Source organism: Apis mellifera, linkage group LG5, assembly GCF_003254395.2.
Source record: "Apis mellifera strain DH4 linkage group LG5, Amel_HAv3.1, whole genome shotgun sequence".
In the NCBI taxonomy this organism is placed as follows: Eukaryota; Metazoa; Arthropoda; class Insecta; order Hymenoptera; family Apidae; genus Apis; species Apis mellifera.
This window is the reverse complement of record NC_037642.1, coordinates 12009203-12036980: the sequence shown is the minus strand read 5'-3', so window position 1 is coordinate 12036980 and position 27778 is coordinate 12009203. Positions and strand designations below refer to the sequence as shown.

General features: G+C 23.9%; 2 protein-coding genes across 3 annotated transcripts; both read left to right on the top strand.

The window, feature by feature from the left end:
• Nucleotides 1-351: 351 nt before the first annotated feature.
• Nucleotides 352-13541, top strand: LOC725551 (high mobility group protein DSP1). The gene is made up of 5 exons (XM_026440646.1): nt 352-2668; nt 9255-9479; nt 11456-11619; nt 11821-11995; nt 12090-13541. The coding sequence occupies exons 1-5, from the start codon at nt 2081-2083 to the stop codon at nt 12198-12200; spliced, it is 1263 nt and encodes a 420-aa protein (XP_026296431.1). The 5' UTR covers nt 352-2080; the 3' UTR covers nt 12201-13541.
• A 2202-nt stretch (nt 13542-15743) lies between these two features.
• On the top strand, nt 15744-27483 carry LOC409359 (protein mini spindles). Of its 2 annotated transcripts, XM_392874.7 has the most exons (32): nt 15744-15997; nt 16818-16885; nt 16976-17169; nt 17385-17591; nt 17665-17784; nt 17867-18042; nt 18128-18351; nt 18440-18634; nt 18996-19176; nt 19246-19358; nt 19472-19682; nt 19752-19915; nt 20018-20169; nt 20280-20498; nt 20638-20821; nt 20970-21173; nt 21248-22252; nt 22379-22582; nt 22656-22791; nt 22859-23052; nt 23125-23342; nt 23602-23727; nt 24090-24263; nt 24535-24706; nt 24773-24931; nt 25000-25187; nt 25313-25475; nt 25568-25741; nt 25837-25986; nt 26107-26281; nt 26362-26505; nt 27148-27483. In XM_392874.7, exons 2-31 carry the CDS (start codon nt 16829-16831, stop codon nt 26478-26480), a joined length of 5958 nt encoding a protein of 1985 aa, XP_392874.5. In that variant the 5' UTR covers nt 15744-15997; nt 16818-16828; the 3' UTR covers nt 26481-26505; nt 27148-27483. The 2 variants fall into 2 exon arrangements, with proteins under 2 accessions (XP_392874.5, XP_016767802.2); XM_016912313.2 differs by lacking the exon at nt 23602-23727 and having other exon boundaries at nt 15745-15997.
• The last annotated feature ends 295 nt before the right edge of the window (nt 27484-27778 follow it).

Here is a 27778-nt window from a genome sequence, read left to right as displayed (position 1 = left end):
TGTTAGAATTATTTACTATATTTTATCTTAAGAAATCAATTGAAGTATATTTAAATTCTAATTATTAATAAAGTGTTATAAATTAATAAGATTTAGATTTTTTTTTAATAAGTTTCAGGAAAAAATAAAAGTAAGAGAAGAAATGTTTAAGTTGAAGTGTATTTATTAATTAATAATATTGCTTTCATAATAATTCGTTGTTACACTTATATATTTACTATGAATATTTCATGCTTCTAAATAAGATGTATACAAACATAATTTTATTTAGTTAAAGGGAATTATAAAAGATTTCTTTACATCTTGTTTTTATTCAAATTTTAAAAGTCCTTCTATATCGACTGAGAAGTGACATGAAGGAAGAATTCTTCGGTCGGTAAAGCCGACTTGACACGCAGGAAAAAGGGTGCGCGAAAAGCAGGAAGTACCAATGTGGAGCAAATTCCAGTGACCGTAGCAGTGTAACGAAACTAAGAAGGGTAAAAAAAGGCGCGAGAAGAAAGAGCGCACGGCGACAAGTCAGAGTTGGTGTGTCTTCCTCTCCCTTTCGCTCTCTTTCTCTGCCTAAAAGTTGACCTCGAGTTTCAAGGGTAGAGAAGGGTTTGCAGTCGTTTGCCCCTCTACCTTACCGGGGACTACGAGCCATGGCTCTCGAATTCTCTACGAACGGAAGAGAGAAAGCGACGTTGCCTTGATGTCAGTAGTGGTAGACTCCCGCCATCCCCACCATGGTTGAAATGTAGTTCGATTGGTTGGTGTACTCGGGTTTTCCTTTGTGAGCGGGCGGGTGAAAGCGTGGCTTGGCAACGCTGCATGAGTTCGCCGGCGTCCGCTGGAAGGAAGGCTAAGCTCGTGCGCGTGGAAAAAAGATAGAGAAACGTGGAGAAAGAGACAAACAGACAAGTAGTGAGTGAGACTTCGGATCGGAGTGGAAGGGGACCAGATTGGAGAAAGAGAAAGAGAGAATATACAAGCGTCCATCCAGCCCGTCCTCGCCAGGTTCGCCCTCTGTGTGTGCGGCATCGCGTGTAGAGTCGGTGGCGAGAGAAGCAATCCGCGCGTAAGCTTCTCCATGTGAAAAAGCTATTACGCGTTCTACTACCACTGTGCAATTGCCAGCGTCGGTGTGTATATACACGTAAAAGAAGCATTGCGTCTCTACGCGAGCGTGGTGTCGCATAGAGCGTAATTAGCACCGTGTGTATGAGCAAGTAAAGAAGAGACGTCACGTTTTCAAGGAAGAAAAGGGCTATATACGTATTTTTTACGTAACGGAAATGATAGTGTAGGCATAAATGAATGAAGATACATATTTATATTTAACACTTATCGGTGTCTACGAAAAGAAACATTGTGTCTCTCGAATGAAAGGTTCCATGAGTATTTAGGGGAGGGAAGAAAAGAGAAAGAGAACGGAGAGCAGAGACAGAGAAAGAGGGAGAAAAAGAGAGACGGATAGACGCACTGTATCTGTCGATGGTGGGGAGACAGAGGGAAAAAGAAAGAGCTAGAAGGGGAGAGAGAGCGCCCTCCCCTACCCACCCGCCCGCTCTCCTCCTCTACCCGCCATACCTACTCACGGAGCTAACGAACGGTTGAGCGTAGCGTCGAGTAGACCGCATCCCAAGTATAACGTACGTATTCACGAGGACCTCCTCTATACATCGTGGAAAAAGCGTGTATGAAGCCGCCTGTGCTACCAGGAGTACTAGTAGTGATCGTGTAGTGTGCCGGCTGGACAAGAGAAACGTGGTGTGACAGTGAGAGCACGGTAGCGCGTGCGGTGCGTGTCGCGATACACGACGGTCACAAACAGGACTCCATACGAATGTGAGGGTGCGTGTACGTATGTGTATGTCTGTGGACACCTTCTCGTAAGAGCAAGCGAGCGAGTGCGTGCGCGCGCGCACAGCGTTCGCGTGCGTATGTGTGCATGTTCTGTATGAGGGAGACAGAGGAGCGTATGTGTGGTGCGTGAGTGCGTGTCGTGTAATTTCTTCGTGCATCCTTCTTTTCCTTGTTGGTGGTACCGCTTGGTAAACGAGGCCGAAGTGACAGACAGACCATCCGCGTGTACGATATGTCGGAACACCACCGCGTTGCCGGTGGCTGGGGCACAGCGAGCCCAGGAAGCCGCGAGGATGCCTCCGGTGGTACCGCCTGGTGGCCTTCGGGTTTAAACACTGTATCAGCCGAACAACAACAGCAACAACAGCAGCAACAGCAACAACAACAAAATTTACATCAACATCTGATGAATCAACAACAGCAGCAGTTAACGCAACAGCAGCAAGCACAGCAACAGCATCATCAGGATATCGTTAGGAGTACCGCTGCGGCTACCCAGCAGCTTTTCTCCTACAAGATGGCCTCCAGCTTTCAGAACCCAGCCACCACGGGCACACAGTCGAATCCCGTCTCGACATCTACGCCGGTTGGCTCCTGCATGAGGGGAGGCTATGATTATAGATTAGGAACGGGGCCCGGAACAGGCGGAGGTGTACCTGGTACACCTTCCGCACCACCGCCTGGCGTACAGTGGTGGTACCCAGGTGGAGTTATGGACGCCGGACAGAACAACCTGCATCAGCAATTGCAGGGCCAACAACAGCAGCAGCACCTCTCGCCCATTACCACACAAACGTCCACGCCCCCCGTTATGTCCCCGGTATGTTGCGACCACGATCGACCCCCTTTATGCTTCCTTTTTTTCTCATTATTGCCTGCTTTTCAATTTTATATTCTTAATTTATCACCCTATGTATTACATATATTTATGTATATTTTTCGCTTATTTCTATTTGCGCGGGATTCTTTTATGCACCTGAAAGAAAAACGCCTGATTCCTATCAAATCTCTTGCATTGCTTTTTAACCAATAGGTTTAATATCTATGATTCTAACTTATTAAAATATGTTGTGGTTTCTTTTATAACGTTGCATCTTTGTTGTATTTCGTTCTTCGATTATTATTTTTTTTTTTTCGTAGATAAAATGAAAAATTTATTAATAATTAAAATATTAGCAATTTAAGTATTTAAAATAATTTTTTTAAAATTTTATCTCAAACATACGATATATATATAGGTTGATTAATTATAGCAAATCTTAATTTTACTATCTTTTTATTCATTTTGAGAAATTGATTAATCAATTTCGGCTGGGCAAGCATTAGTATTTCATTTTTTTTTTTTAATTAAAAAGAAAGAAGTGAAACAGCGAGTATAATTACAGTAATTGTGATAACACGTGACTGAACTTCAATTTCTCCTTAACTATAAGTAATATCTTCATAAAGACATGCTTTAATATAATTCTAAGAATTTTGAACTCTTGTTATTCTTTGTTCGGTTATAGTAGTTGTATGTGATCATCATTTGTCATACTTTGACTCAAATAATGTTTTGAATCATTATGCTTTTAACCATGTTATCGAGTTATTTACTTTGTTATTAAGAAAAAAAAAAATTGTAAAAAAGAATAATACAAAGATAAAAATAAAATTATTTAATTTATTTTTAAATTATTAATAATCGGAAAAGTGAAAAGGATGCACTTAATAATATTTTACCAAATATTTATTTTTATAAATTTCAATTTTTTTGTAGCTTTATTAAATTTTAATACATCATTTTACTTTGACACAAAGATGTTAGTTTTAGATCTATACTTAGAAGAGAATGATAATTAAGTTAATCATTAATACTTAATTCGATTTGTGTTCAAAAAGTCTTAATAACCGTTTCTATCGTGCTTTCGTACTATCGTCTGCGTTTCATCCTGACTCGCGTCTCTTGCCCCACCGACCGTTGTCCGCTATTGATTCCGGGTTTCGTGCGGCCTTCTTCGTACGTACGTTCGTACAGCGGCTCTTGCCATGCCGGTTTCCTTCTTTTTTCGATTCCTTTGATTGAAATATTTTAGACATTCATGATTGGAAATAGAAATTCTAATTAATTATTGTTCTTTTGATAAAATTAAAATTAATTATTATTTTCGAATCATTTTATATTCTAAAGTAAAAATTTGTAGAGGAACTTCGAAATTTTTAAATATTTTCTTCTTCATTCTATTCAGTTTTTTTTTATAAAATAATGTTTTTTCATTAATCATACATGTCGACAAAAAACGAAAAATTTTTGTTTTTCTTTTCAGAAAAATGATATTTTTGATATTTTTTTATTAATATTTATATTAATCAATAAATTTAAAAAAAAAATTTAATTCATAATTCATATATTTTTAATACAGAGACACCATTTTTTAATTAATTGATTTGGTTATTAAACACCAAATTTCAAGAATCTTATTTTTCACAGATTACGAACTTTATTTAAAACTTTTTCTTTTTATTCTTATATTTGTTATTAATAAGCAAATAATTTCGAATTATATATTTTCGATATATTCGAATTGATTTTTTGAATTCATATTTAAAGTTCTGATTTCAATTCGTTTTATTTATTTATAACGGAAAAAAAATATTTAAATGAATATTTACTTCTTTTATTAAAAATTAAACAATTTAAATTTTTCGTAAACGAATATATATATATATATTTTTTAAATTTTTTTTATATTTTTTTTTATTTGAAAATGCAAAAAAAAAATAATTCTATTTTTTAATAATTTTGAAGTTAGAATTTATTTTTTTTAAATTTTTGTTTTATTAAATTTTATTGTAATTATTTAAATATGTTATTATAATTTTTTATATAAATATTTTAAGATTTAAAGAAAAAAATGAAAGATATCACAATCCTTCTTTGATAATTTAAGATTTTTTTCAATCTTAACAAATTTGAAATTGGATTTACATATTTTAGAATTTTGAAATAGTTTTATCGCATTTTATTTTATTTGCTTAAATTAATATTTTAATATATAATTATTAAAAATAAAAAACATTTTTATCTTATTGTAAGTGCACAATATATTTTTTTAAATTTTTCAATCATTTTTAGTTATTTTTACTTGATATTTTATGATTAATTCAAGTCATTATTTCTATCAGTTTTAATAATTTTTACTTCATATTTATTTTTTAATTAAAGATGAAATGCGCGTGTTTAGTAAAATTAAATATATATATATTGCGTATTTCTTAATCGTAAAATTAATGATTCAGTTAGTTTATGAATTAAAAACTAAAGCAAAAAAAAAAAGGAAAACATAGATTGTTTTGAATTGCAACCTTTCTTCATATACATATCTTAGCCATAGAACTATTTGTACAAGAGTAAATAGATGAGTGCCACTATATATATGTTATCATACAATCAAGAAGAAAACATAATCTTATAGTAAATTCAAATTTGTGAAAATATCAATAAGTAATTGATATTGTTTTATCGAATATGTATGCGAATATGTATTAGAATCTTTATTGTTGTACTGAAAGTATAAATTTACATTATATTAATATATCCTCAATGTTCTATTTGAACATTTCATTCATTAAAACCTACAAGAAGAAAAACCATATTAAAATTTATTATACGAATTATTTTTGTTAATCTTAATATCGAAGACATATTGTTAAGAGTATCTTTCTTAAAAAATTTTCAGGTTTTTCAATATTCCAATAAAAAGTAATCAATATTGTGAAGCATGAAAACGTATTTGGAGCAAAATTAAAAGCGGAGCTCGAATGAAAGTTAAGATTAAAGTGTCTGTATCTATCAAGCGAAGAGAAAGTCAGAAAGTTGTCCGAAAATTTAAGATTATTGCGATATAGAAGTAAACGGAAGAAATAAATTTTTTCTTCGGAACGAAATATTAAATATCATTATTAAAGAAAATCTCTTTTATTTTTTCTTTCGAATTAAAATTGAAATATGTTCAAAAAAAATGGATAATATTCTTGAGAAATATTATTTCTTACAAGATTAATTTTATTAAGATATTAAAACATTTGTTTTCATAAGAATTTAAAAAAATGTATAGTTAAAATATATATTTTATATTTTTTTTTTTACTGGAATTTTAGAAATTTTGAAATTTCTTTTAAATTTATAACCTAAGAATTTTTCATAATTCATTTCGTTGAATTTTATAGAAATTTCAAGAGTTAACATTTTGTAGGTTATACTGAATGTATGTATTTTGATATTGGAAAATAATCAATAGTTCAATTTTATATTATATTTGAAATATTTATTGAAAAAAATACTAATTATACACTCTAATATGAATTAAGAATTTTAGTTCGAATTCCAGTTTTGATTTAAAAACCAAAAATTTTTATATAAAGTAGAATGTGATTAAATAGAAAGTATATCTATATAATTAGAAACGATATTAGCATTTATTTAAAGATAAAAAGATATTTCTAATTTTTAAAATGGTTGATTAAATTTCTACTTTTTAAAATACTATTAAAATTATTAAAATTAGCTGTTGATAATATATTTTAATTAAAGTAATATAAATTTTTGAACTTTTGAATTTTTGAATTTTAATTCAAATTAAATTAATATCAATGAGAGAAATTGTATATTTAAATTATTTGATAAATTGTGATTAATTTTTATATCTCTTATTTATTTGTATATGAAAATTTATTCTTTAACTGAATTTTCATCATTAAAAAGAATAAAATAAAAAATAATTTACTATATATTAGCTGCTGAATTATGTTAAACATATAGAAAATTTTATTTTATATAAAACCCAATAAATATTATATTTTAGTTTCATAGATATTTTTAGAATTCCGAAAAAAATTAAAATTGCACTTTAAAATTTTTTGGAATATTTCTAAAATTAATTTTTTTTATTTATTTTTTTTTTTTTTGTTAAAATTCTTATATATATTCTTTTTTTTTTCTTTAATATATTCGAGTAGTTATTTCATCGATTCGAAGACATTGTATTGATTCTGATTGATAGTTTATTGATTGACTAATGCAGATATAATTTACGCGATAAAAAATTATTTAAAATGCTAATTAGTTACATAATTTTAAACTGGAAAAATATTTTAATGATTTAAATTAAAAATAAATTCTTATCATTAAGTAAATAGTATTTTATAAATAAAAAAAAATTAATTTTATTTAATTTTATTTAGTTTCCTTTACTTGGCATTTGATATTTTATTTCATATTTTATGCGATTTTCTTTATTTATGTATGAATATAGAAGAGATAAAATTGAAAATTTTACACATAAATTTGTTTAACCATTAAAATTTAAAGAAATGTGTAAATAAATCCATAAAGATAAATTATTTTTAACTACAGATTGAAATTAAAGTTAAAATAAGAAAAATTCCTTTTTATAAAATAATTGAATAATAATAATGTGATTTAGAAAAAAAAAATAAATATTTTAAAGATATATAGAAATAAAAAAATTTCAAGATATTGAAAATAAACTTTTTTTATTCAAATCAACTGAAATTTTTTTTTTCTATAATTTATATCAATTAGATTCGATGATTGAACTAAACTCTAATATTAAACAGATGGGATAGGTATCAATTTCTATTTGACCGTACGGGTAAATGTTTGTTAGATATATACACATAGTAACATGCAATCTAAAAGTAATTTTAGTTGATGCCGAAAACACGATCTCATTTAATGAAGTTTGTACATCAGTGTTCATTACGAATATTATGTTCGCAAAATTTTAACTTTTTTATACTCTTTTATTCGTTTTTTTCGAAAATTTTTTCATGATATCTTCTCTTTATTATTATATGAATTATCTTTTTTTAATATTACAATTATTGATTTAGCACATCTTCAATTTCATGTGATAAAATTAAATTATGTATATATAAATCATTTTCATTTGTTTTTAATTATCTATTTTTATGAATTTGAATGAGATTTATATAACTTATTACAATAATTATTTTTCATAATTATTGAATATTTATACACATTTTTTATATTATTTATAAGTTATATGTTAGTATTATAAGTTATTTATAAGTACAAATTGTATAGTTTTAAAATATTTTAAAAAAGAAAAAGATTTTATTTATTTTTTTTTTTCAATAAATATGTTACATCAAATATATTTTAAGGAATTCTTAAAATGAGATTCTATATGAAATGAGAATGTTAGTTTTCATATTTAATATTAAATATTTTTTTTATTTAGAATTACAAAAATTGCAGTTTAAAATAATTTTGAAATAATAATATAGTGTTATTAATAATAGTATACTTCTATTCTGTTTAGTTTGATAATAATTGATTAATTATTTATTTAAGGTTTAGAAACATATCTATAATAAATATATTCTTATCATATAATTATATGATGTGTGAATATAATTTAAAATATTAACTTTGAACAAAATATTGTTTAGATAAATATTTGTTATCTATATGTAAAATATAGATAAATGTTATTTTTCATAAAAGAAGTAACAGATATAGATTAGTAATATAATATTTATAATAAATTTGTAAGATTTATCTAGAACAATTTGATAAATTATAAACTTATATTACTAATATACATAATGTTACTTTTTTTTTTATCTAAGATTTATCTAGAACAATTGGATAAATTATAAAGTTATACGAAAGGATTTTATTTTTTTAGAATAGAATCTTAACTTACCTAGCTTCTAGAATTATAACGTAGCTGCACGCAATATATTATGCGCCTAGTATTATTTTAGTCTGTACGAAGCAATATGCTTTATATATAGGGAAGAAATCTGATTAGAAATAAATTATTTTATCTTTCGGAATTCGAATATTAGAAATAGAGTAATCATTGACAATATAGTGCACGTTACAGTAGTAATGGGTTAAACTAACATAAATCATATATGTAGATGCGCCTTTGTACAAACTAATTATTCGATATTTTAAAATATATATATATATACATTTCCTCGAAAATACGATTTTACAAATGACTTTTAATCTCTGTTTAGGCATTTTAACAATTTATATATACACATATATGTATATATATATATGTGAAGTTAAAAATAATTAAAAATTATAATATATAAACTAGAAGAAAATTATGGAAAAATATAAAACATTAAAACATAGAATTTTGAATTAACATATCATTTTTTACAATGATGAATTGTAATATTTTTGCAAGAGAAAGAAAAAAAATTTTTTAATCTTCTCGTTTTACATTCAATGTAAAACATAAGTAAATGTTTCTCTTTTTTTTTTTTTTTCTTGTTTTTGGAAAATATCTTTTAAACGAGGGACATTGATTGTTACATTAAGTTTTTAATAATTATATTCTTTGATTATTTCATTACAGCACCAGATACAACAGTTATCGCAACAAAATAATCTTCAGCAAAATAACGCTCAGAGTTTACAACAGCGAGACAATATGCCGAGAGGAAAAGATTCAAAGCCAAGGGGACGGATGACCGCATATGCGTTCTTCGTACAAACGTGTCGACAGGAACATAAAAAGAAACACCCCGAGGAGAAGATTGTCTTTCGGGAATTTTCTAAAAAGTGTGCAATGAGGTGGAAGGTAAGGAATTTATTTTTTTTACAATTTGCTGTTTAATTTAATTAAAGAATTATCCAATTAATTATCCAATAATTTTTATCAACTTCTAAAATATGAATACTTAATTAAATTAATTAAATATTAATTAATTAAAGATATCAAATTAGTCACGGTAATTCTTAAGTTATTTTTTTAATTGTTTATTAATTTTTTTTAATCCCAAGTATTTTTAACATACTACATTATTGTTATAAATAAATAACCATAATGTTAAAAGGAATCAATGATGGATTACATATTGTAAAGATATAATTTTAAACAAAAAAAAAAAATAAGATTTTAAAAAATTTCAATCAAATTAAAATATATTTCTGTTAAGATAATTCTTTGCATAGTCTTTTTAAATATAAGTAATCTTCATTATAATTAGTTTGTTAAACATGTTTCAGGAAATAATAATAGTTTCTGGTGTTGTTCGCCGGAGTAAAAGTGTAACTAATTTAAGTAGTAATTTACAGTTAACTGACCTCATCTGGAGTTATTATGCGTTGATTTCTTTGAAGATAACTTACCCGTATCTTTTCATGTAGTATAAGACAAACTCTTAACAGAATCATTTCGAATACAAGATTTTATAAACTTGAAAAAACGAAATTATTTACAATTAATGGAAAATATTTTAATTAATGAGGGAAAAAGAGAAGAGGAGAATATTTTACATAAGAATAAAATTAAATGCTAATTTTTTTTTTAAAATGCAATACATTGAACATTTATTTTAATAAATAGAACTCGATATATATTAAAATATAATTTTTATAGAATATTATTAAAACTTGCGTTCAATACGTGCTTGAATATGTGAACCTTACCTAAATTCTAGTCAGAAAACTAGTTTTGACATGATCTGATCAAGAACATTCGGATTAACGGTTAATCATATACCTATGATCTTGTCACGACTAAGATTAAAACTAAGACCGGTTTACAACTCGTTGTTTCTTAGATTTTGTCCCTTATATATAACAAACATTATGTCAAAAAGCTAATAATGTGTTATTCACATGTATGTCCTTTAATATCTCCCAAATTCTTTGCTTGATATTTTTCTTTTTATAAATAAAAATAATACATTAAAATTTATAAATTTATAAATTTTCATTAATAATTATTCAATAATAAATAAATAATAACATTATTATTTTTATTAAATTTTTTAAAAATTTAACAAGTTAAAAATATTAAAATATATTGATTCGAATTGATTTATTTTATTTAAAAATAATTTTTCGTAATAATTATTACGATTATTAACTAATTGTTGATAAAAATTTATAAAAACGCATGTATAGATATATATTGCAAACTTTGTAATAAAATAAGAAATGTATTTTTTGTTCACAAGTTCTACAAATGTGAAATGTCATTTTGAACAGGTACTCTTCTAACATCTGGTTATTCTATTCTTTGAAAAGCGAGATTTTCTGTACTTCTTTCTTTTAAAGTACAGATGGTATTCAAAATTGAAGATATTGATTTTTATTATCTTACTAAAATGATTATATCAATTGTAAAATTTAAAAATATATAATATAATTAAATAATTTTCTAATTATATCTGTAATATTGTAATATATTATATAATTATAATAACATAATGAAAAAAAAATTTTGATAATTTTTATTAAATATTTTTTAAATGATAATATATGGTATAAATATAAATAAAAAAATCATTTAAAAAACGACATTTAAAAAATTTAATATGTCGTATTTTATTAATGTTTTTTATATATTAGTTAATTATACTATTATATATTATTATACATATATATAATATATGATATATTTACAATTTTCAAAATATTGAATGAATAGATTTATAAGTGAATATTTATACTGCTAAATATATATATATATATATTTTGAAATCAAAATAAAATATTCTTATATTTATAACATATATTTATAATTAAATATTTACTATATGTTTGTAGACTATGTCAGATAAAGAAAAGAAACGTTTTCATGAAATGGCAGAAAAAGATAAAAAAAGATATGATGCAGAGATGCAAAATTATACACCACCAAAAGGAGAAAGTAAAGGCAGAGGCAAAAAGCGCAAACACATCAAAGATCATAATGCTCCTAAAAGATCACTGTAAGTAAATATGATTTAAATATGATTTCTTTTTTTTAATAATATTATATAAATTAAATATATAATATATTTTTTGTATATATATATATATATATATTTAATTATTTTTAATTTTAATTTATTTTTATATATATATAAGTGTAATTTAAAAAATCATACTTATCATATTATTATATACATAAATCATATTTTATCTTATAGATCTGCATTTTTCTGGTTCTGTAATGATGAACGTGGAAAAGTAAAAATGCTAAATCCTGAATTTGGTGTAGGTGATATTGCTAAGGAACTTGGTAAAAAATGGTCAGATGCAGATCCTGAAACCAAATCTAAATATGAGGCTATGGCGGAAAAGGATAAGGCTCGATATGAAAGAGTATATATAATATATTTGATTTAAAAATATTTTCAAATTATTCATTTGAAAATATTTATTTTAAAATATTTATTTATAAATATATTGTATTTAGGAAATGACTGCGTACAAAAAGAAAATGAAAGATGGTGCACCTGTAGTAGGAGTTCCAGCAAATACTGTAAAAAGTGACAGTGAAGAAGAATATAAAGAAGATGATGAATAGCGGATGCACGACAAAATTTCATCTATCACCCCGTGTCCTTGATCCTGAAAGCATACCTCACCTACTGTACGTACCATTGATCTTAGCGTGAGCGTACTTACACCACTAGGAAAACAAATAACTAATCACCAGTCCCTGATTATTTACAATAATAATTAAATACCCGCGATTATAATAATTATTTTAAAATTGTATGTATGACAGATGTGAGAGAAGATCGTATGAATGATATTTGTATTTTAACATATTGATAGTAACATGTAAAATGGCGTAGGATAGCAGAATGAAAAGATATGGTGCCCACTTTCTATCAGGTGGAAGGCGCAGGGGCTCAATCATTGTTGACATTGTGTCCAAACTATGTTAAAAATTGACTTAGTTATAAGGATACGGCGGCTCCATAGTTGGGCGGTATCATTCGTTCATGGCGAAAACAGTTCGATTTTATCAGTTCAGTTCATTCGCTGCCAGTGTAAGAAGACTTATTGTATATCCTTGTACAGAAGATTTCTTTAAATCAAATATGTCGCAGGTGGGGCATGGGGCTGCTTTGTATGAATGTAATTGATTTAACTATGTGTCGTATAGTTGTAAGTATTAGGATAAGTATATATTTTATGCAACTTCGATTCTACATCTGCGTCAATATGTGATAGTTTCCACAAACAATGTATTCTAAACCATGAGATTGAGCCTTATAGCTTATAAGTAATTGAAATCGAAACAAAATATCTAATTCACAACTTTATGAAATCAAAATTGGGACGATAACCCAGCCATGGAGCAGTGGTATTGTAAAGTACTATTGTAAAAGATATAAAGTGTGAATAACTTCTATTCGCAAGAAAGTGGAGCATAAAAACAGTTCAATTTATTTTATATAATTGATGAAAAACTTTGCTTTTATGTTATCTTAGTCATATAATTTCAATTTTTTTATAATCGTATAAAATAATGAATTTTTGTTCTTATCGAAATTAATGACAGTCGTTAAAGACAAACTAAAATAGAATTTTGAGTTTTAACAAATTGAAGTAGTCCCTGCCCTTACCATCGTCATTCTCCCTCTCATATTCATTTTCCAATAAAATAAATACGTTAAAATCCTTTCAGAATCGTGTGATTCCGTTCATCATTTAAGAAAGTAAGAAATAAGGCGTGTCTTGTATTGCCTCGAGTCATCTGGTGTACAGCAGGCTGTATTATAATAAATTATTGTGGTTTCTTGTAATATTAACATTCCTAGATCCTAGTATGTACAGAACTTAATCATTGAGATTAGAGTCAACTGTGTAAAAAGCATACCAAAAAAAAAAAAAAAAAAAAAAACAGGCTAAGTAATGCAAATATAAATTTCGTGGCCAAGATTGGTATGCAAAATGAATATACAAGAGGCTTCTTTACAGTCAGACTGACTTGCACCTTGATTTGGCTCAGCAGTACTACTTTTTGACATAAAAGCTTTTCATCTCCCCTGGCACATTGTCATATAATGGATAATTATGTGATTATATAAGCAAGAACCTGTTCTAGAGGGAGCTAGAGGACGAATACTGTAAAATATGAAATTGTAATATTTTAATACTGATTTGCAGATGTGCATAATTTTAACATAGCTGGTTAAAATGAATTGTACTGATACAAAAATATCCATTTGATGGAGATAATTAATAAAACAGATATTGAAAATTATGGCAGAATTTTCTGTGTTATTATAGGGGAATTATAACAGTTACAAAAGAAATGTTTGTTTTGTATATCTCTTAGGATAAATAAACTTTTAAAAAAATATATGAATATGTTTCTGGTATTTTCCAAACCTATTTCTAAGCATATATGTATATGTATAAAATATTTGATTCTTAAAGCATTATTAGATTTAAAATACCAATATTTATATACATTTATATAAAAATAAGTACATATATGTATTATCTTTATTTATTTATGACAAAATTTATTATTTTTTATTGCTTTCTTATAATATAGAATATATTCATTTTATACATTTTACTAGTATTAATTATATAAAAATTAGCAATTATTCTTGAAAGTAATGTATTAATTTATTTATATATCACATAAAAGAGTTTCAGCATAAAAGAATGTATTTTATAGATTCATTTTATATATCATTGTATTTTATAGATTCAAGTAAGTTTTTATTATCATATAAGTATTACTTATTTGTTTATATACATATATACTTTATATATATGTATAAGTATTACTTATAGATTATAAATGTACTATTAACATAATATTTCAAATAAATTATTGTTACATTTAACATAAATTTTCTTTATTGGTAATGTGCTAAAATAATTTATTATTTCATATTTATAATTCAATAACGTGTTTAATACTTTAACAAATGAATTATTGAATAATATTTATTTTTAATTTTTATATAATATTATAACTAGCAAATAAAATTTGTTATTACATTTAATTATAATTAAAAAATTAAATATTCAAATAATTATAAGAAAATGTTATTCTAAATATTTACTAATATTATTAATATATTATAAATACTGTTATATATTATTATTAATTATAAATATCTATCCAATTTAAGCTATTAGAAATATAATTAGATTCAATTTTTATAACAGATATAATATAAATATATATATTTTAAAAGTATATATATTAAATTCAATATGTGTATGAACACGCGCGCGCGTGCGTACACGTGCAATATATATATTATATGTATTTTATATTTATATTATATGTATAAACATTCTACGATATATGAAATTTATATTAATTTAATGATGATATTATTAAAAATAATTATAAAACTATTATATTAATAATATTATAAGTTATAAATAATTTATGAAAATATATAAAAATTTGTAATCATATTTAGATATAATAATATATAACGTTATATATACGTACATAGATATATATATATATATATATATAAAACTGTATAAATATATTTTAGCTATAAAATTTTTATGAAATCTTTATTTTTGATATTGTATATTAAGATTTCAAATTAAGTTGAATAAAATAATTAATAATTAATTTTTATTTAATATTTAGGTAAGTATTATTATAATAATTGCATAAAATACAAGATTTTATAATCTATATATTTATTTTGTTAAATATTTATAAATTGTAAGAATAAAATATAATATTATAATATATGTCAATAAAAACATTGTAAGTGAATTTATGAATCAATAATGCAAAATTACATACATATATAATAGAATGTATTATGTGTAATATACAATTAAAAAAATTTTAATATTATTATTTAATAAATATTATTATTTATATTATATTTGTAACCACATATTATTAAAATATTTTATATATTTTTTTATGAAATTAGAAATAAAAGAAAAAAAGATTAAATTGTAAATTTCAATATATGATCATTTATTGTTATCTGATAAGAATATATGAAACTACTAAAAAACTAAAGAATTTTTATATTGCAAAACGAGGTTAAAAGAATGAAGCATAAGATTCAGAACAAAAGAAATTGGCTTTTAGTACCATCTATCGACGGAAGTAGCAAACTGCAACATTGACCGGGTTCAGAAATTCGTAGTTTCGAAAGATATAGTTGTCTTTTTGTTTGCTTTTAGCTTGACGGTTGTAAAGAGAACTTACATTTGAAAATTAAATGTAAACGATTCAACGGCCACTGAAAGGTCATAACAGACCTTACAGTTTGGTTACGTGAATATTTCGAATGAACTGAATCAACATTTTTCTAAGAACATTCTGTCAAAAGATATTCTCCTATATCTTCGTTTTATAAGGTAGGTCCGAATTTTTAATGACGAATCCTTACGAAGAATACGCTTTGTTATATATCTCTTATAAAAAACAAAATTTCTTATATTTTATGGTTTATTTTATTAATATAAAATATGATATATAAAGATAAATTAATATTTGCTTCATTATATATGAAATATGTAAATTATTAAAATTAAAATATATTATTGTGCAATAAATTTATTTACAGCAAACGACATCTTTGAGTTATAATTTTAATTTTTATATATAAAATTTAATTGCTATTAATTATTTTAAATATTTTACAAAAAATATGTAATATATAAATAAGATAATAATTTTTAATTTCTTATTTTATGTGTTAATATTAAGACTTGAGTAATTCAATCTAATTATTATTATTATTATTATGTTTTTTTATTATCTCGTATTTACGAATAAGAATAAAATATTTACTAAAATATACTTATATATTAACAGAAATTCCTGTACTTATAAATGTGTTTTATTTTTTAAAAATATTGTCCATTGAAAGTCTAATTCACATATTGATTATATGCATATTCATAATATATATTTTATTCTAATTTTTATAAGTATAAATTGAATAAAATTGAATCTGAATATTCTATATATTTTTTACAAATTGTATGAAATTATATTAATAATTATTTATAAAAAAATTATATAATGTTTAAATCATTACAAATAATTTTATTACTAATATTTTTGATAAAATATATAATTGTATTTATAAAATATTGAAAATAGATTTAATTAGATTAAAAGATTAGATTAAAAAAAAAATAAAATTAAAAAATATAAAAATTCTCTTTGTAGATTTTAAAACAATGGAACAAGATACAGAATATATTAAACTACCATTAGAGGAAAGATGCGTGCATAAGGTAATATATACTTCTTGATATAATTTAATATTTAATTTAATAAAATTTTTTTTTAATTATTTTTCTAACATTAATATTATTTATATATAGTTATGGCGGGCACGTTTGCATGGATATAAAGAATGTGTAAATACATTCCAATGTATTGATGATGAAAAGTCTCCAGAGTGGAATAAATTTTTAGGATATATCAAAAAATTTGTGATAGATAGTAATGCAGCTGCTCAAGAAAAAGGATTAGAAGCAGCATTAGCTTTCATTGAAAATGCTGCAGTAGCAGGAAAGTATGTATTTTATCAAATTAAATAATATATACATAAATATATAATTTATTGTTGTATTTATTTTTTATTATTTTATAAAATATTATATTGAAAGCTTTTTAATATATTTTTGTGTATATTAAAAAATATATATTTTGATACTTTTAATAAAATTACAAATTTACAAATTACAAATTTTGATACTTTTAATAAAATTATAAATTGTAATTTTATAGAACTGTTGGGGAAGTTATGAATGGAATAGTTACTAAATGTATTGCTGCTCCTAAAGTCAAAACAAAAGAATTGGCAGTACAAATAACACTAATGTATATAGAAATTGAAAAACATGAAGCTGTACAAGAAGAATTATTAAAAGGAACAGAAGCAAAGAATCCAAAAATTGTAGCTGCATGTATTTCAACTTTAACATTGGCTTTAAGGTAATTATATATTTTATTAGTAATATATGAAAAAATTCAACTAATAATCCATTCGTTTTTTTTTATTTTTTAGGCAATTTGGACCAAAAGTGATTAATATAAAGCCTTTAATAAAAAAAATACCTGGTTTTCTTGAAGATAGAGATAAAATGGTTAGGGAAGAAGGAAAATTCATGGTTGTTGAAATTTATAGGTATTTTAATTTTATTTGTTTTTATTTATTATTACATATATAATATGTGGTAACAAAAATTCATTTATTTTATAATATTTAGATGGATAGGTGCTCCTTTAAAACAACAATTGAATACACTAAAACCCGTGCAAATTACAGAATTGGAAGCAGAATTTAATAATTTAAAAGAAGAAAAAGTTGTACCTATTCGATTTTTAAAATCACAAAAACCAAAAGCAATATGTATTACAGATTCAACAAGTGATATTGGTGAAGGTAAATAATTATATAATCTAAAAATTATATAATCTTATATATATTTTAATATTTCTATTTTTAATTAAAAATTTTTATACTTAAGAGGGCAAAGATGATGGTGATGGTGTTTGTGTTCCGGAAATTGATCCTTATGAATTGTTAGAACCTATTGATATACTTTCTAAACTTCCAAAAGATTTTTATGAAAAACTTGAAGCTAAAAAATGGCAAGAACGAAAAGAAGCTTTAGAAGTTTTAGATGCTTTGGTAAAACATCCTAAATTGGAAAATGGTGATTATGGAGATTTAGTAAGAGCTTTGAAAAAAGTATGTCCATTTTATTACTCTCTACTACTATTATATTATTATTAATATATTAAATATTATTTTGTTTATTTTTAAATATTATAAATAGATTATATCCAAAGATACTAATGTATTAGTAGTTGCATTGGCTGGAAAATGTTTGGCAGGATTAGCAGCTGGTCTTAAGAAACGATTTCAACCTTATGCAATAGCTTGTCTTTCATCAATTTTGGAAAAATTTCGTGAAAAGAAGCAAAATGTTGTACAAGCACTTAGAGAAGCTGCTGATGCTATTTTTCTTAGTGTAAGTATAAATATATCCAATTTTATTCTAGTATATTTTACAATTTTAAATAAAATTAAAATATCATATAATAAAATATCTATAAATGTTTTTATTAAAGAATTATAATAAAAATATAAAATATAATACAAACACTGTAAGTATTATATCGTCAATTCAAATGTGTAATATTATCGAATGTGATATATTATCGAATTTTATATAGATTTAATTTTATTGCTGTTTTAAAAATTTATAATAGTTTTATCTAATTCATTTGCAATATTCATTTTTTATAATTTGTATAATATTTATAATTCAAATACCTCATATTTATATTCTATATAAGATTGATAAATAATATATTTTATGTATCTATTAGGTTTCTATTGATGTTATATTAGAAGACACACTTGCAGCATTGGAAAACAAAAATCCTGCAGTAAAAGCTGAAACAGCTATTTATTTAGCAAGATGTTTCTCTCGCACACCACCACCAACTTTAAATAAAAAATTATTAAAAGCTTATACTGCTGTACTCTTAAAAACTTTAAATGAACCAGGTACATTTTAAAATTAATATTTCCTTAATGCTTATTTATATTTATAATTTTTAAACTTATTTATTTTAGATCCAACTGTACGAGATAGTTCTGCAGAGGCCCTTGGTACAGCCATGAAATTAATTGGTGAAAAATCTATGATGCCATTTCTTACAGATATAGATAATTTAAAAATGACTAAGGTTAGAATTATAATATTAAAAAATTTATTATAACAAATTTTTCAATTATATAGAAAAAATAATTAAATTTTTTATTTAAATTTTATTGCTTTATATTTATTTTCTTTTATTAGATAAAAGAATGTGCAGAAAAAGCTGTAATACATGTTAAAATTCCTAATACATCAAAAGTAATTACAGAAAGACCAAATACCGCACCAAATAAAATTGAATCAATAGAAAAAATTAAAGAATCAGAGTCAAAAACTACAAAAAAACCTAATAATAATACAATTAAAAAACTTCCTTCTAAAAAACCATCTACTTCGTCTTTAACTAATTTAGGTAAATAAATATGATAAATAAAATTTACAATTTTAATAAATATTATTTAATCTTTATTATTTATTTCAGCTATTTCTAAAAAATCATCTGCTACTAAAATTCAAACAGAAAAAAATTATAGTGTTGAAGAGATAGAAGAACTAGCTCTTCAATTATTACCAGGTGATATTCTTACTGGACTTATTGATAGTAATTGGAAAGCTCGATTAGCTGCAGTTGAACAACTATTAGAGGTACTTGAAATATTTATATAATTTATTTAGTAATAGATTTATATTTTTGTAAAATATTAATATTAAAAATATTAATTAACAAGAAATGTAATATTGTTTTAGTTTGTAAAACAAATAGATCCAACGGAAATACCTATACAAGTTATTGTACGAACTTTAGCAAAAAAACCAGGTTTTAAAGATACAAATTTTCAAGTTTTAAAATTACGACTAGAAATAGTAAAGTTTTTGGCAGAAAATTTTCCATTTTCAACGTAAGATAATTCGTATATTACATTAAAATTTATATATTATGCTTTCTTTATATATTATACTTTATATATTATATACTTCCTATATATAACATATTTATATTTCTTTATAGTACTATTTGTGAATATTGTATTACGGATATAACTGAAAAATTAGGAGATGCAAAAAACAGTGCAGTTGCTGGTGAAACTCTTTTAACTATAGCAGAAGCAACAAGTTTAGAATATGTAGCACATGAAGTAATAACATTTGCTTTTAATCAAAAGAATCCTAAAGTTCAACAAGAAACATTGGCATTATTATGTCGAGGTCTCATAGAATTTGGTTGTGTGTAAGTAATAATTTGTTTAATATAATATTTTTCTATATAAATAATATACTTATTCGCACATATGCGCGCACGCACGCACGCATACACAGAGTTAAATACAGTAATAAAATTTAGTACATATATATGTTATATGTTTTAGTATCAATGTTAAATCTTTAATGGAAAATATAAAAAAAGCAGTTGCAGCAACAAATCCTGGTGTTCGAACTGCAGCAATTACATTATTAGGTATATTATATTTATTTATGGGCAAACCATTACTCATATTTTTTGAAAATGAAAAACCAGTTTTACGTCAACAAATTGAACAAGAATGTGAAAAGGTAAATCTATAACAAATTTATTATTTGTTCTAATATATAATATATATTATATAATATTATTTTATTATAAATTAATATTATGTTTATAATAATAACAATATTATATTTTTATATAAGCTTATATTTAATAATGTAAATTATATTTTAGCATAATGGTGAGACACCACCTATACCAATTCGTGGAATAAAGAACAAAAGGGATAAAATAAGTGATGATGATGATGATATAGAAATTGATAAAAAATCTAGTAGTAACAGTGAAATTGATATTAATAATCTTATTCCACGTGTTGATATTAGTAATCAAATTACAGAAGGACTTCTTAATGAATTATCTGATAAAAATTGGAAGGTAGATATTATATTCTATAATATACAATTATTTTATAATCTAAATAATTTTTATTAAAATTTTTATTAAATTAGATACGAAATGAAGGTTTACAAAAAATAAATACTATTATATCTGAGGCAAAATTTATAAAAAGTTCTATTGGTGATTTACCTCAAGGTTTGGCACTACGTTTAGTTGATAGCAATAGTAAAATAGCTCAATCAACTTTAGGCATATGTCAAGCTTTAGCTATTGCAATGGGTTCTTCAGCAAAACAACATATTCGAGTTCTTTTCCCTGGCTTTGTACAATGTTTAGGGGATAATAAAAATTGGATTAGAACTGCAGCTATTTCTTGCATAAATACATGGGGAGATCAATGTGGTTATAAAGAATTTTTTGATGGTGAAATGATTGGAGATGCTTTAAAATCTGGATCTCCAATACTTAGAGCTGAAGTTTGGAATTGGTTAGCACAAAAATTACCATTGATTCCTGTAAAACAAATAGCAAAAGAAGAACTTCTTGTATGTCTTCCATATTTGTACAATAATTTAGAGGATCGTAATTCTGATGTGCGGAAAAATGCTCAAGAAGCAGTTTTAGGATTTATGATTCATCTATCTTATGAAGTAATGGCTAGAAATACAGAAAAGCTAAAACCAGGATCACGAACTGTAGTACTTGCCGCATTAGATAAATGTCGACCAAATTTGCCTATCAAACCTTTACCGAAAAAACAAACACCAAAGGAAAATAATCAAAAAATTGTTAAAAGTGCTGGAGCTTTGAAAGCTGCAAAAGCAGTAGTAAAACCTAAACAAAATCAATCAAGATCAAAACCTAGTAGTGCTCGTAAAAAAGATGATGATATAGATACTAGTCCTTTATTGGCTATTAATAATTTAAAACATCAAAGATTAATTGATGAACAAAAATTAAAAGTTTTGAAATGGAACTTTACAACACCAAGGGAAGAATTTGTTGAACTTTTAAAAGAACTTATGACTGCTGCAAATGTGAATAAAACTTTATTAGCAAATATGTTTCATTCAGATTTTCGATATCATCTTAAGGCAATTGAGGCATTGACTGAGGTAATTATTTTATTATATTTTATTATATATTTATTATATTAAATCTTTCATTAAAGTATTATCATAAATATAAATTTTCTATTACAATATTTTTTATATTTTTAATAATATTTAATATAATTTTAGGATTTGCCTGATAATAGCAAAGCATTGGTTTCGAATTTAGATCTTATACTTAAATGGTTGACATTGAGATTCTTTGACACTAATCCTTCAGTATTATTAAAAGGTTTAGAATATTTGCGAATGGTATTTAATTTATTAATAGAAAACCAATATCATATGTTTGAAAATGAAGCTGCATCATTTATTCCATATCTTATTATCAAAGTAAATTATTTTATATTTTATTATTTCGTCAATATTATTATTTTATTATTTATTTATTAAAATATTTATCTAGATTGGTGATCCAAAAGATGCAGTACGTAATGGAGTACGTGCATTATTTAAACAAATAGCATTAGTATATCCAGTAAGCAAATTATTTTCTTATGTAATGGAAGGCTTAAAATCTAAAAATGCTCGACAAAGAACAGGTAAATAATAAATAAAAAAAAAAATATAAATAATGCTAAATAAATACTAAATAAATTATTTTTGTAGAATGTTTAGATCAACTTGGTTCTCTTATTGAAAATTATGGATTATCTGTTTGTCAACCATCTACATCTGTGGCATTAAAAGAAATTGCAAAACAAATAGCAGATCGTGATAATTCTGTTAGAAATGCTGCTTTAAATTGTATTGTTCAAGCATACTTTCTCCAAGGAGAACGAATATATAAGCTCATTGGTCAGGTAATCATTTTTTAACTGATTTTATGATTGTATATAATTATAATTTTTTTATGATTTAATTTTGATTTTTAGATATCCGAAAAAGATCAATCTTTACTAGATGAACGTATTAAAAGAGCTGCTAAAAATTATCCAGCACCTCATAAATCGGCTTCTACCAATAGACTTTCTGCACCTTCAAATGCAACACCTATTCCTTCTAATGAAGATATTAAAGTAGAATTTGAAGAAGAAAATGAAGAAGAAATACTTGAACCTCAGCCTTCTGAACCATCTCAATCAAATGAATTGTAAGTCTAATATTATATATTTTTGCTTTAAAACTTTTATTAACAGTTATTATAAAATTACATATTTTATATATTACAACTTCTAAATTATGTGTATATATGTATATATATATATTATATTATACATATATTTAATTGCTTTTAATATCACTATTATATTACTAATATTAAATATATCAATTTTAATATATTTTTTATAATTATTTTATTTTTTTTATTCATTTATATTTGAATGAATTTGCTTTTAATGATTTTCCAGGCCAACAGAGATTGTAACAACAGAACATATAACAACAGAATCTTATGATACTAATGAACCTCTTTCAAACATATCATCAGAAATAAATATTTCATCTCCAAATCATCATGAAGATGATTCTAAAACGTTTGTGCTTCTTGTGATTTGTTTTCAATATGCTATATGGTGGCGGGTATATTTTGGGAATAACAAAAAAAATGCATGTTTAATCTATTATCTCTTTATTTTAGTAGTGTAAAAATTTTTTTTATTTAATTATTATATATGTATATTTATTTTTCTTTTTAAATTTAATATTTTATGAAAATAATGATCTCATTAATTTTATAAAAAAATAGCATATGATGTTTTAAATTTTGTAGTTTGAAATTGGTTCAATATTGTTAAGGTGATGAGATAATTTAGTATAGTAATGTTAAATTAAAATTATATATAATAAATACTATTAATAAAATTTTATATAATATTTATATAATTTTCATTTTTAGAAATTCTCCAACATCAACACAACCAAAAGTTTCAGGTCCATTTGGACTTGATATGGATTTTTTACGAAAAATTGAGTTAAATGCACCAGTAAAGTATTGTAATCCTGTTCTTCAAGAAATTAATTTAACAGATTTAGATGAAAATCCCAACACAATAAATTTACATAAAGTACCGTAAGTATTTATTGTTTTTTTTTCACAATTGTTTACATTTTCTATTTTAAAAAAATAAGAAATATAATTCGCAATTTTTTCTATTTTTGTATTTTTATATCATCTAATTTTTGTATTTTTATATTAAAAATGAAGATTAATTAATTCCATATTATTGTTGAAAACTATATAAAAATAAATATTATGATCTAAAAAAATTAATATTATTTTTAAATAATAAGTAAAATAAGTTATTTGAAATGTTAGATTTTTATATGTTAAATTTTTTCAGAGTAATTCCTCTATCTCCTCCAAAATTGTTAGTATCAAAATCTGCATCAATGGCACAACAGCAATTGAATACTACTAATATAAGTAAAGAAGACAGTCTTGAACGTAAAATTCTTGCAATGGCTAGTTTAGATTTAGCTGTTGCAATACAATCAATGAATAGCATAGATAATGTTCGTATTTAAAAAATATATTTTTATATTAAATTATCATATTTATAATCTTTAATTATTTTATAGTTGATAAAATCTCACCAAATTTTGAGTTTGCAATCAAAAGAAGATAAATTTATTGGCTCAATAAATATGCAATTAAAACTTTTACAAACTTATCCTTTACAACAAGGAGGCACAGATATACCTAAAGGTTTTAGAAATACATTTATGGTTTTACTAGCGGTAAGAATTAATTTATATAATAGATATTAAATAGCAGAAGATATAAAATATATTTATTGTGTTTATAGTTTTATGACACTGGAATTCTGGGAAAGAATGTTCCATTAATACATTTAAAAGAACTTGTAGATCAAATGATCAGTTTTTTAGCAGAGAACAAATTAAATCATTTACATCAAGCAGACTCATATCTTCGCATAGTTAATATTATTATTTGTAAAATAATAGATAACTCAAATCATACCACTATTATATGGTAATAATTTAAAAAATTTTATTTATTGATATTAAAACTGATATATATTTGAATTAATATATATTTAACAATATATTTTCATATTCAAATTAAAAAATTAATTGTTTTATTTCTTTAATAATAAGCGTATTAATAAAATTACTTCATGGATGTGCTGAATCAGTTGCTCCATCCAAGTATGAAGAATTAGTAATGAAGTGTTTATGGAAAATAGTAAAAACAATTCCTAATTGGGCTGCAGATTTAGATTATGACAGTATTCTTTTAGAAGTACATCGATTCCTTAAGGTAAATATATTTTTTTATGAATAAAATAAACATATATTTTATGAATACTATTCATGATAATCAAATTATTTAAAAATATATTTTTTTTACAGGATTACCCAAGTATATGGTGGAAAAAACGAAAATCTGATACTCCATTACGTACAATTAAAACAATTCTTCATAGTATGACTCGTGTAAAAGGCAGTACAATACTTAGTCACTTAACACGAATAAATAATACAAATGAATCAGAATTGCATTCCTATCTTATCAGACTAATTACGGTTAGTTTATTAGATAGATATTATAAGATTTATAAGATTTAATATCTTATAAAAAGTATAATAAAGTTTAAATTTCTTATAATAATGTTTAATAGACATTTAAACCAGATGAAATTAATAGTAATCCCAAATCGATTGTAAAATCCAGTAGCACTGGAAAAACTCAAGAACATTTATCAAAATTCACACATCAACAGTTATCTGAAATATTTAAAAAGATTGGATCTAAAGAACATACACAAGAAGTATGTATTATCAATATTTTAGATATTATCCAATGGTTAACATTTTTTTATTTTTGATATTGATATTTATTTATTTATATTATTTATTTATTATTTATATTTTGATATTATTTTATATAGGGTTTAATGCAACTTTATGATTTTAAACTTCAATATCCTGAGGCGGATGTACAACCTTTTTTGGTGAAGTCGCATCAATTTTTCCAAGATTTTATAGAACAAGGATTAAGAGACATTGATCAAGCACGAAAAAATCAAAATCTTATAACACAAACTAATAACCAATACTCTACAGGTAAATATATACATTTAATATTAAAATTATTATATGTTGTTATTATTACATGTATTATTACATGTAATTATATGATGTAGAAATAGCCGAATCTACTGGTTCTGAAGAAAAAAGCTTAATGGATCCATTACATAGGCTCGAAAAATTTCGAGCATCTGAAGCACAATGTAGAACTACCGGTCAGCCAAATCCAACATGAATTAACTTCATTTAATATTAATTAAGTAAGGATAATAAACATATCATATAATATAAAAATAATTTATTAAATATTTATAATAATAATTTTTAAATATTTTAATTTTCAAAAGAATAAGGTAAAATATACAAAACGTTTAAAAAAAGATTTTATATTAAAATATATATATATATAATAATTCTTTATTTTATAATATAATTTTTTTCTTGTTAAAAAGTTTAGTATACTTAAAATATATCACTAAAAATAATATGATGAAATTATAATAATAAATATATAATATATAATTAAATATAAAGCAAAGCATATTTAAAAATATATATATATATATATACACATAATCTACAGATACGAATATGAATAATAGAAAACATTTTTAAAAGTAAAATAAATCTTTTAGTTTCCTTATCAATGTTAGTCAATTATCTATCACAAAATAATTTTTTTATAATAAATTTTTAAATTTATATCTTTATACATATAATAAATATATTTATAAATTATTAAATTATGCATCATAAAATAAAATTTAAATTAAAACAATTATATATATTTTCAGATTTATATTTTTTTTTCTATATTTCTATTATTTTTTTTATTTTATACAAAAAATATTGATAGTAAATATGTATTTATTATCTATGAACAAGTAAATTATATTTTACAGGGTTGCAGTGCTTAAATAACTGGATTAAGAAATAATAATACATAGAATACAATAATAAGTAAATAGTACATAGATCATGAAGAATAATCATTGTACCTAATGTACGTAATGTTACACTGTCAGTGCAACATTATCTGTAGCATTTCTTGATTTTCTGAATAGATATACACATATATGTTATAATGCTAATTGAAGAATTTTATGCGTTAAACTATTAAAATAATTATGAAATAATGTTATAATACTCGTATTTCTCAATATTTGAAAACGACAATTATTTTACAGCTGATTTATATATTTCGTTACTTCTTTTAAAATAAATCTACTCATCAATATATATTGTTAATTCTATATTTATATATAAAAGAAATATTACATGTTTGACATTAGTTAAAATTTAATTATTCATAAAAATCATGTTTTTCCATATTTATAATCCTAATATATAAATGTGGATTTAATACATTAATTTTTCATAATATACATAAAATAATATAGTATTAGCAAAATAATAATGATAATAATAACAAAACAAAAATAGTAGCAACAATAATAATAATAATAATAATAATAATAACAATAGAACAACAACAAGAATAATAATAGTAATTTAACATAAATGTCTTTTAAA

What these genes read in the sequence shown, in the direction of transcription:
- LOC409359 (XM_392874.7), top strand. Translation starts at nt 16,829, where the DNA reads ATGGAACAAGATACAGAATATATTAAACTACCATTAGAGGAAAGATGC. An exon ending in TTCGTCTTTAACTAATTTAG is followed by an intron (nt 19,683 to 19,751) that starts GTAAATAAATAT and finishes TATTTATTTCAG; the next exon opens with CTATTTCTAAAAAATCATCT. An exon ending in CTCATAGAATTTGGTTGTGT is followed by an intron (nt 20,499 to 20,637) that starts GTAAGTAATAAT and finishes TATATGTTTTAG; the next exon opens with TATCAATGTTAAATCTTTAA.
- LOC725551 (XM_026440646.1), top strand. Translation starts at nt 2,081, where the DNA reads ATGTCGGAACACCACCGCGTTGCCGGTGGCTGGGGCACAGCGAGCCCA. An exon ending in CGCCCCCCGTTATGTCCCCG is followed by an intron (nt 2,669 to 9,254) that starts GTATGTTGCGAC and finishes ATTTCATTACAG; the next exon opens with CACCAGATACAACAGTTATC. An exon ending in AATGCTCCTAAAAGATCACT is followed by an intron (nt 11,620 to 11,820) that starts GTAAGTAAATAT and finishes TTTATCTTATAG; the next exon opens with ATCTGCATTTTTCTGGTTCT.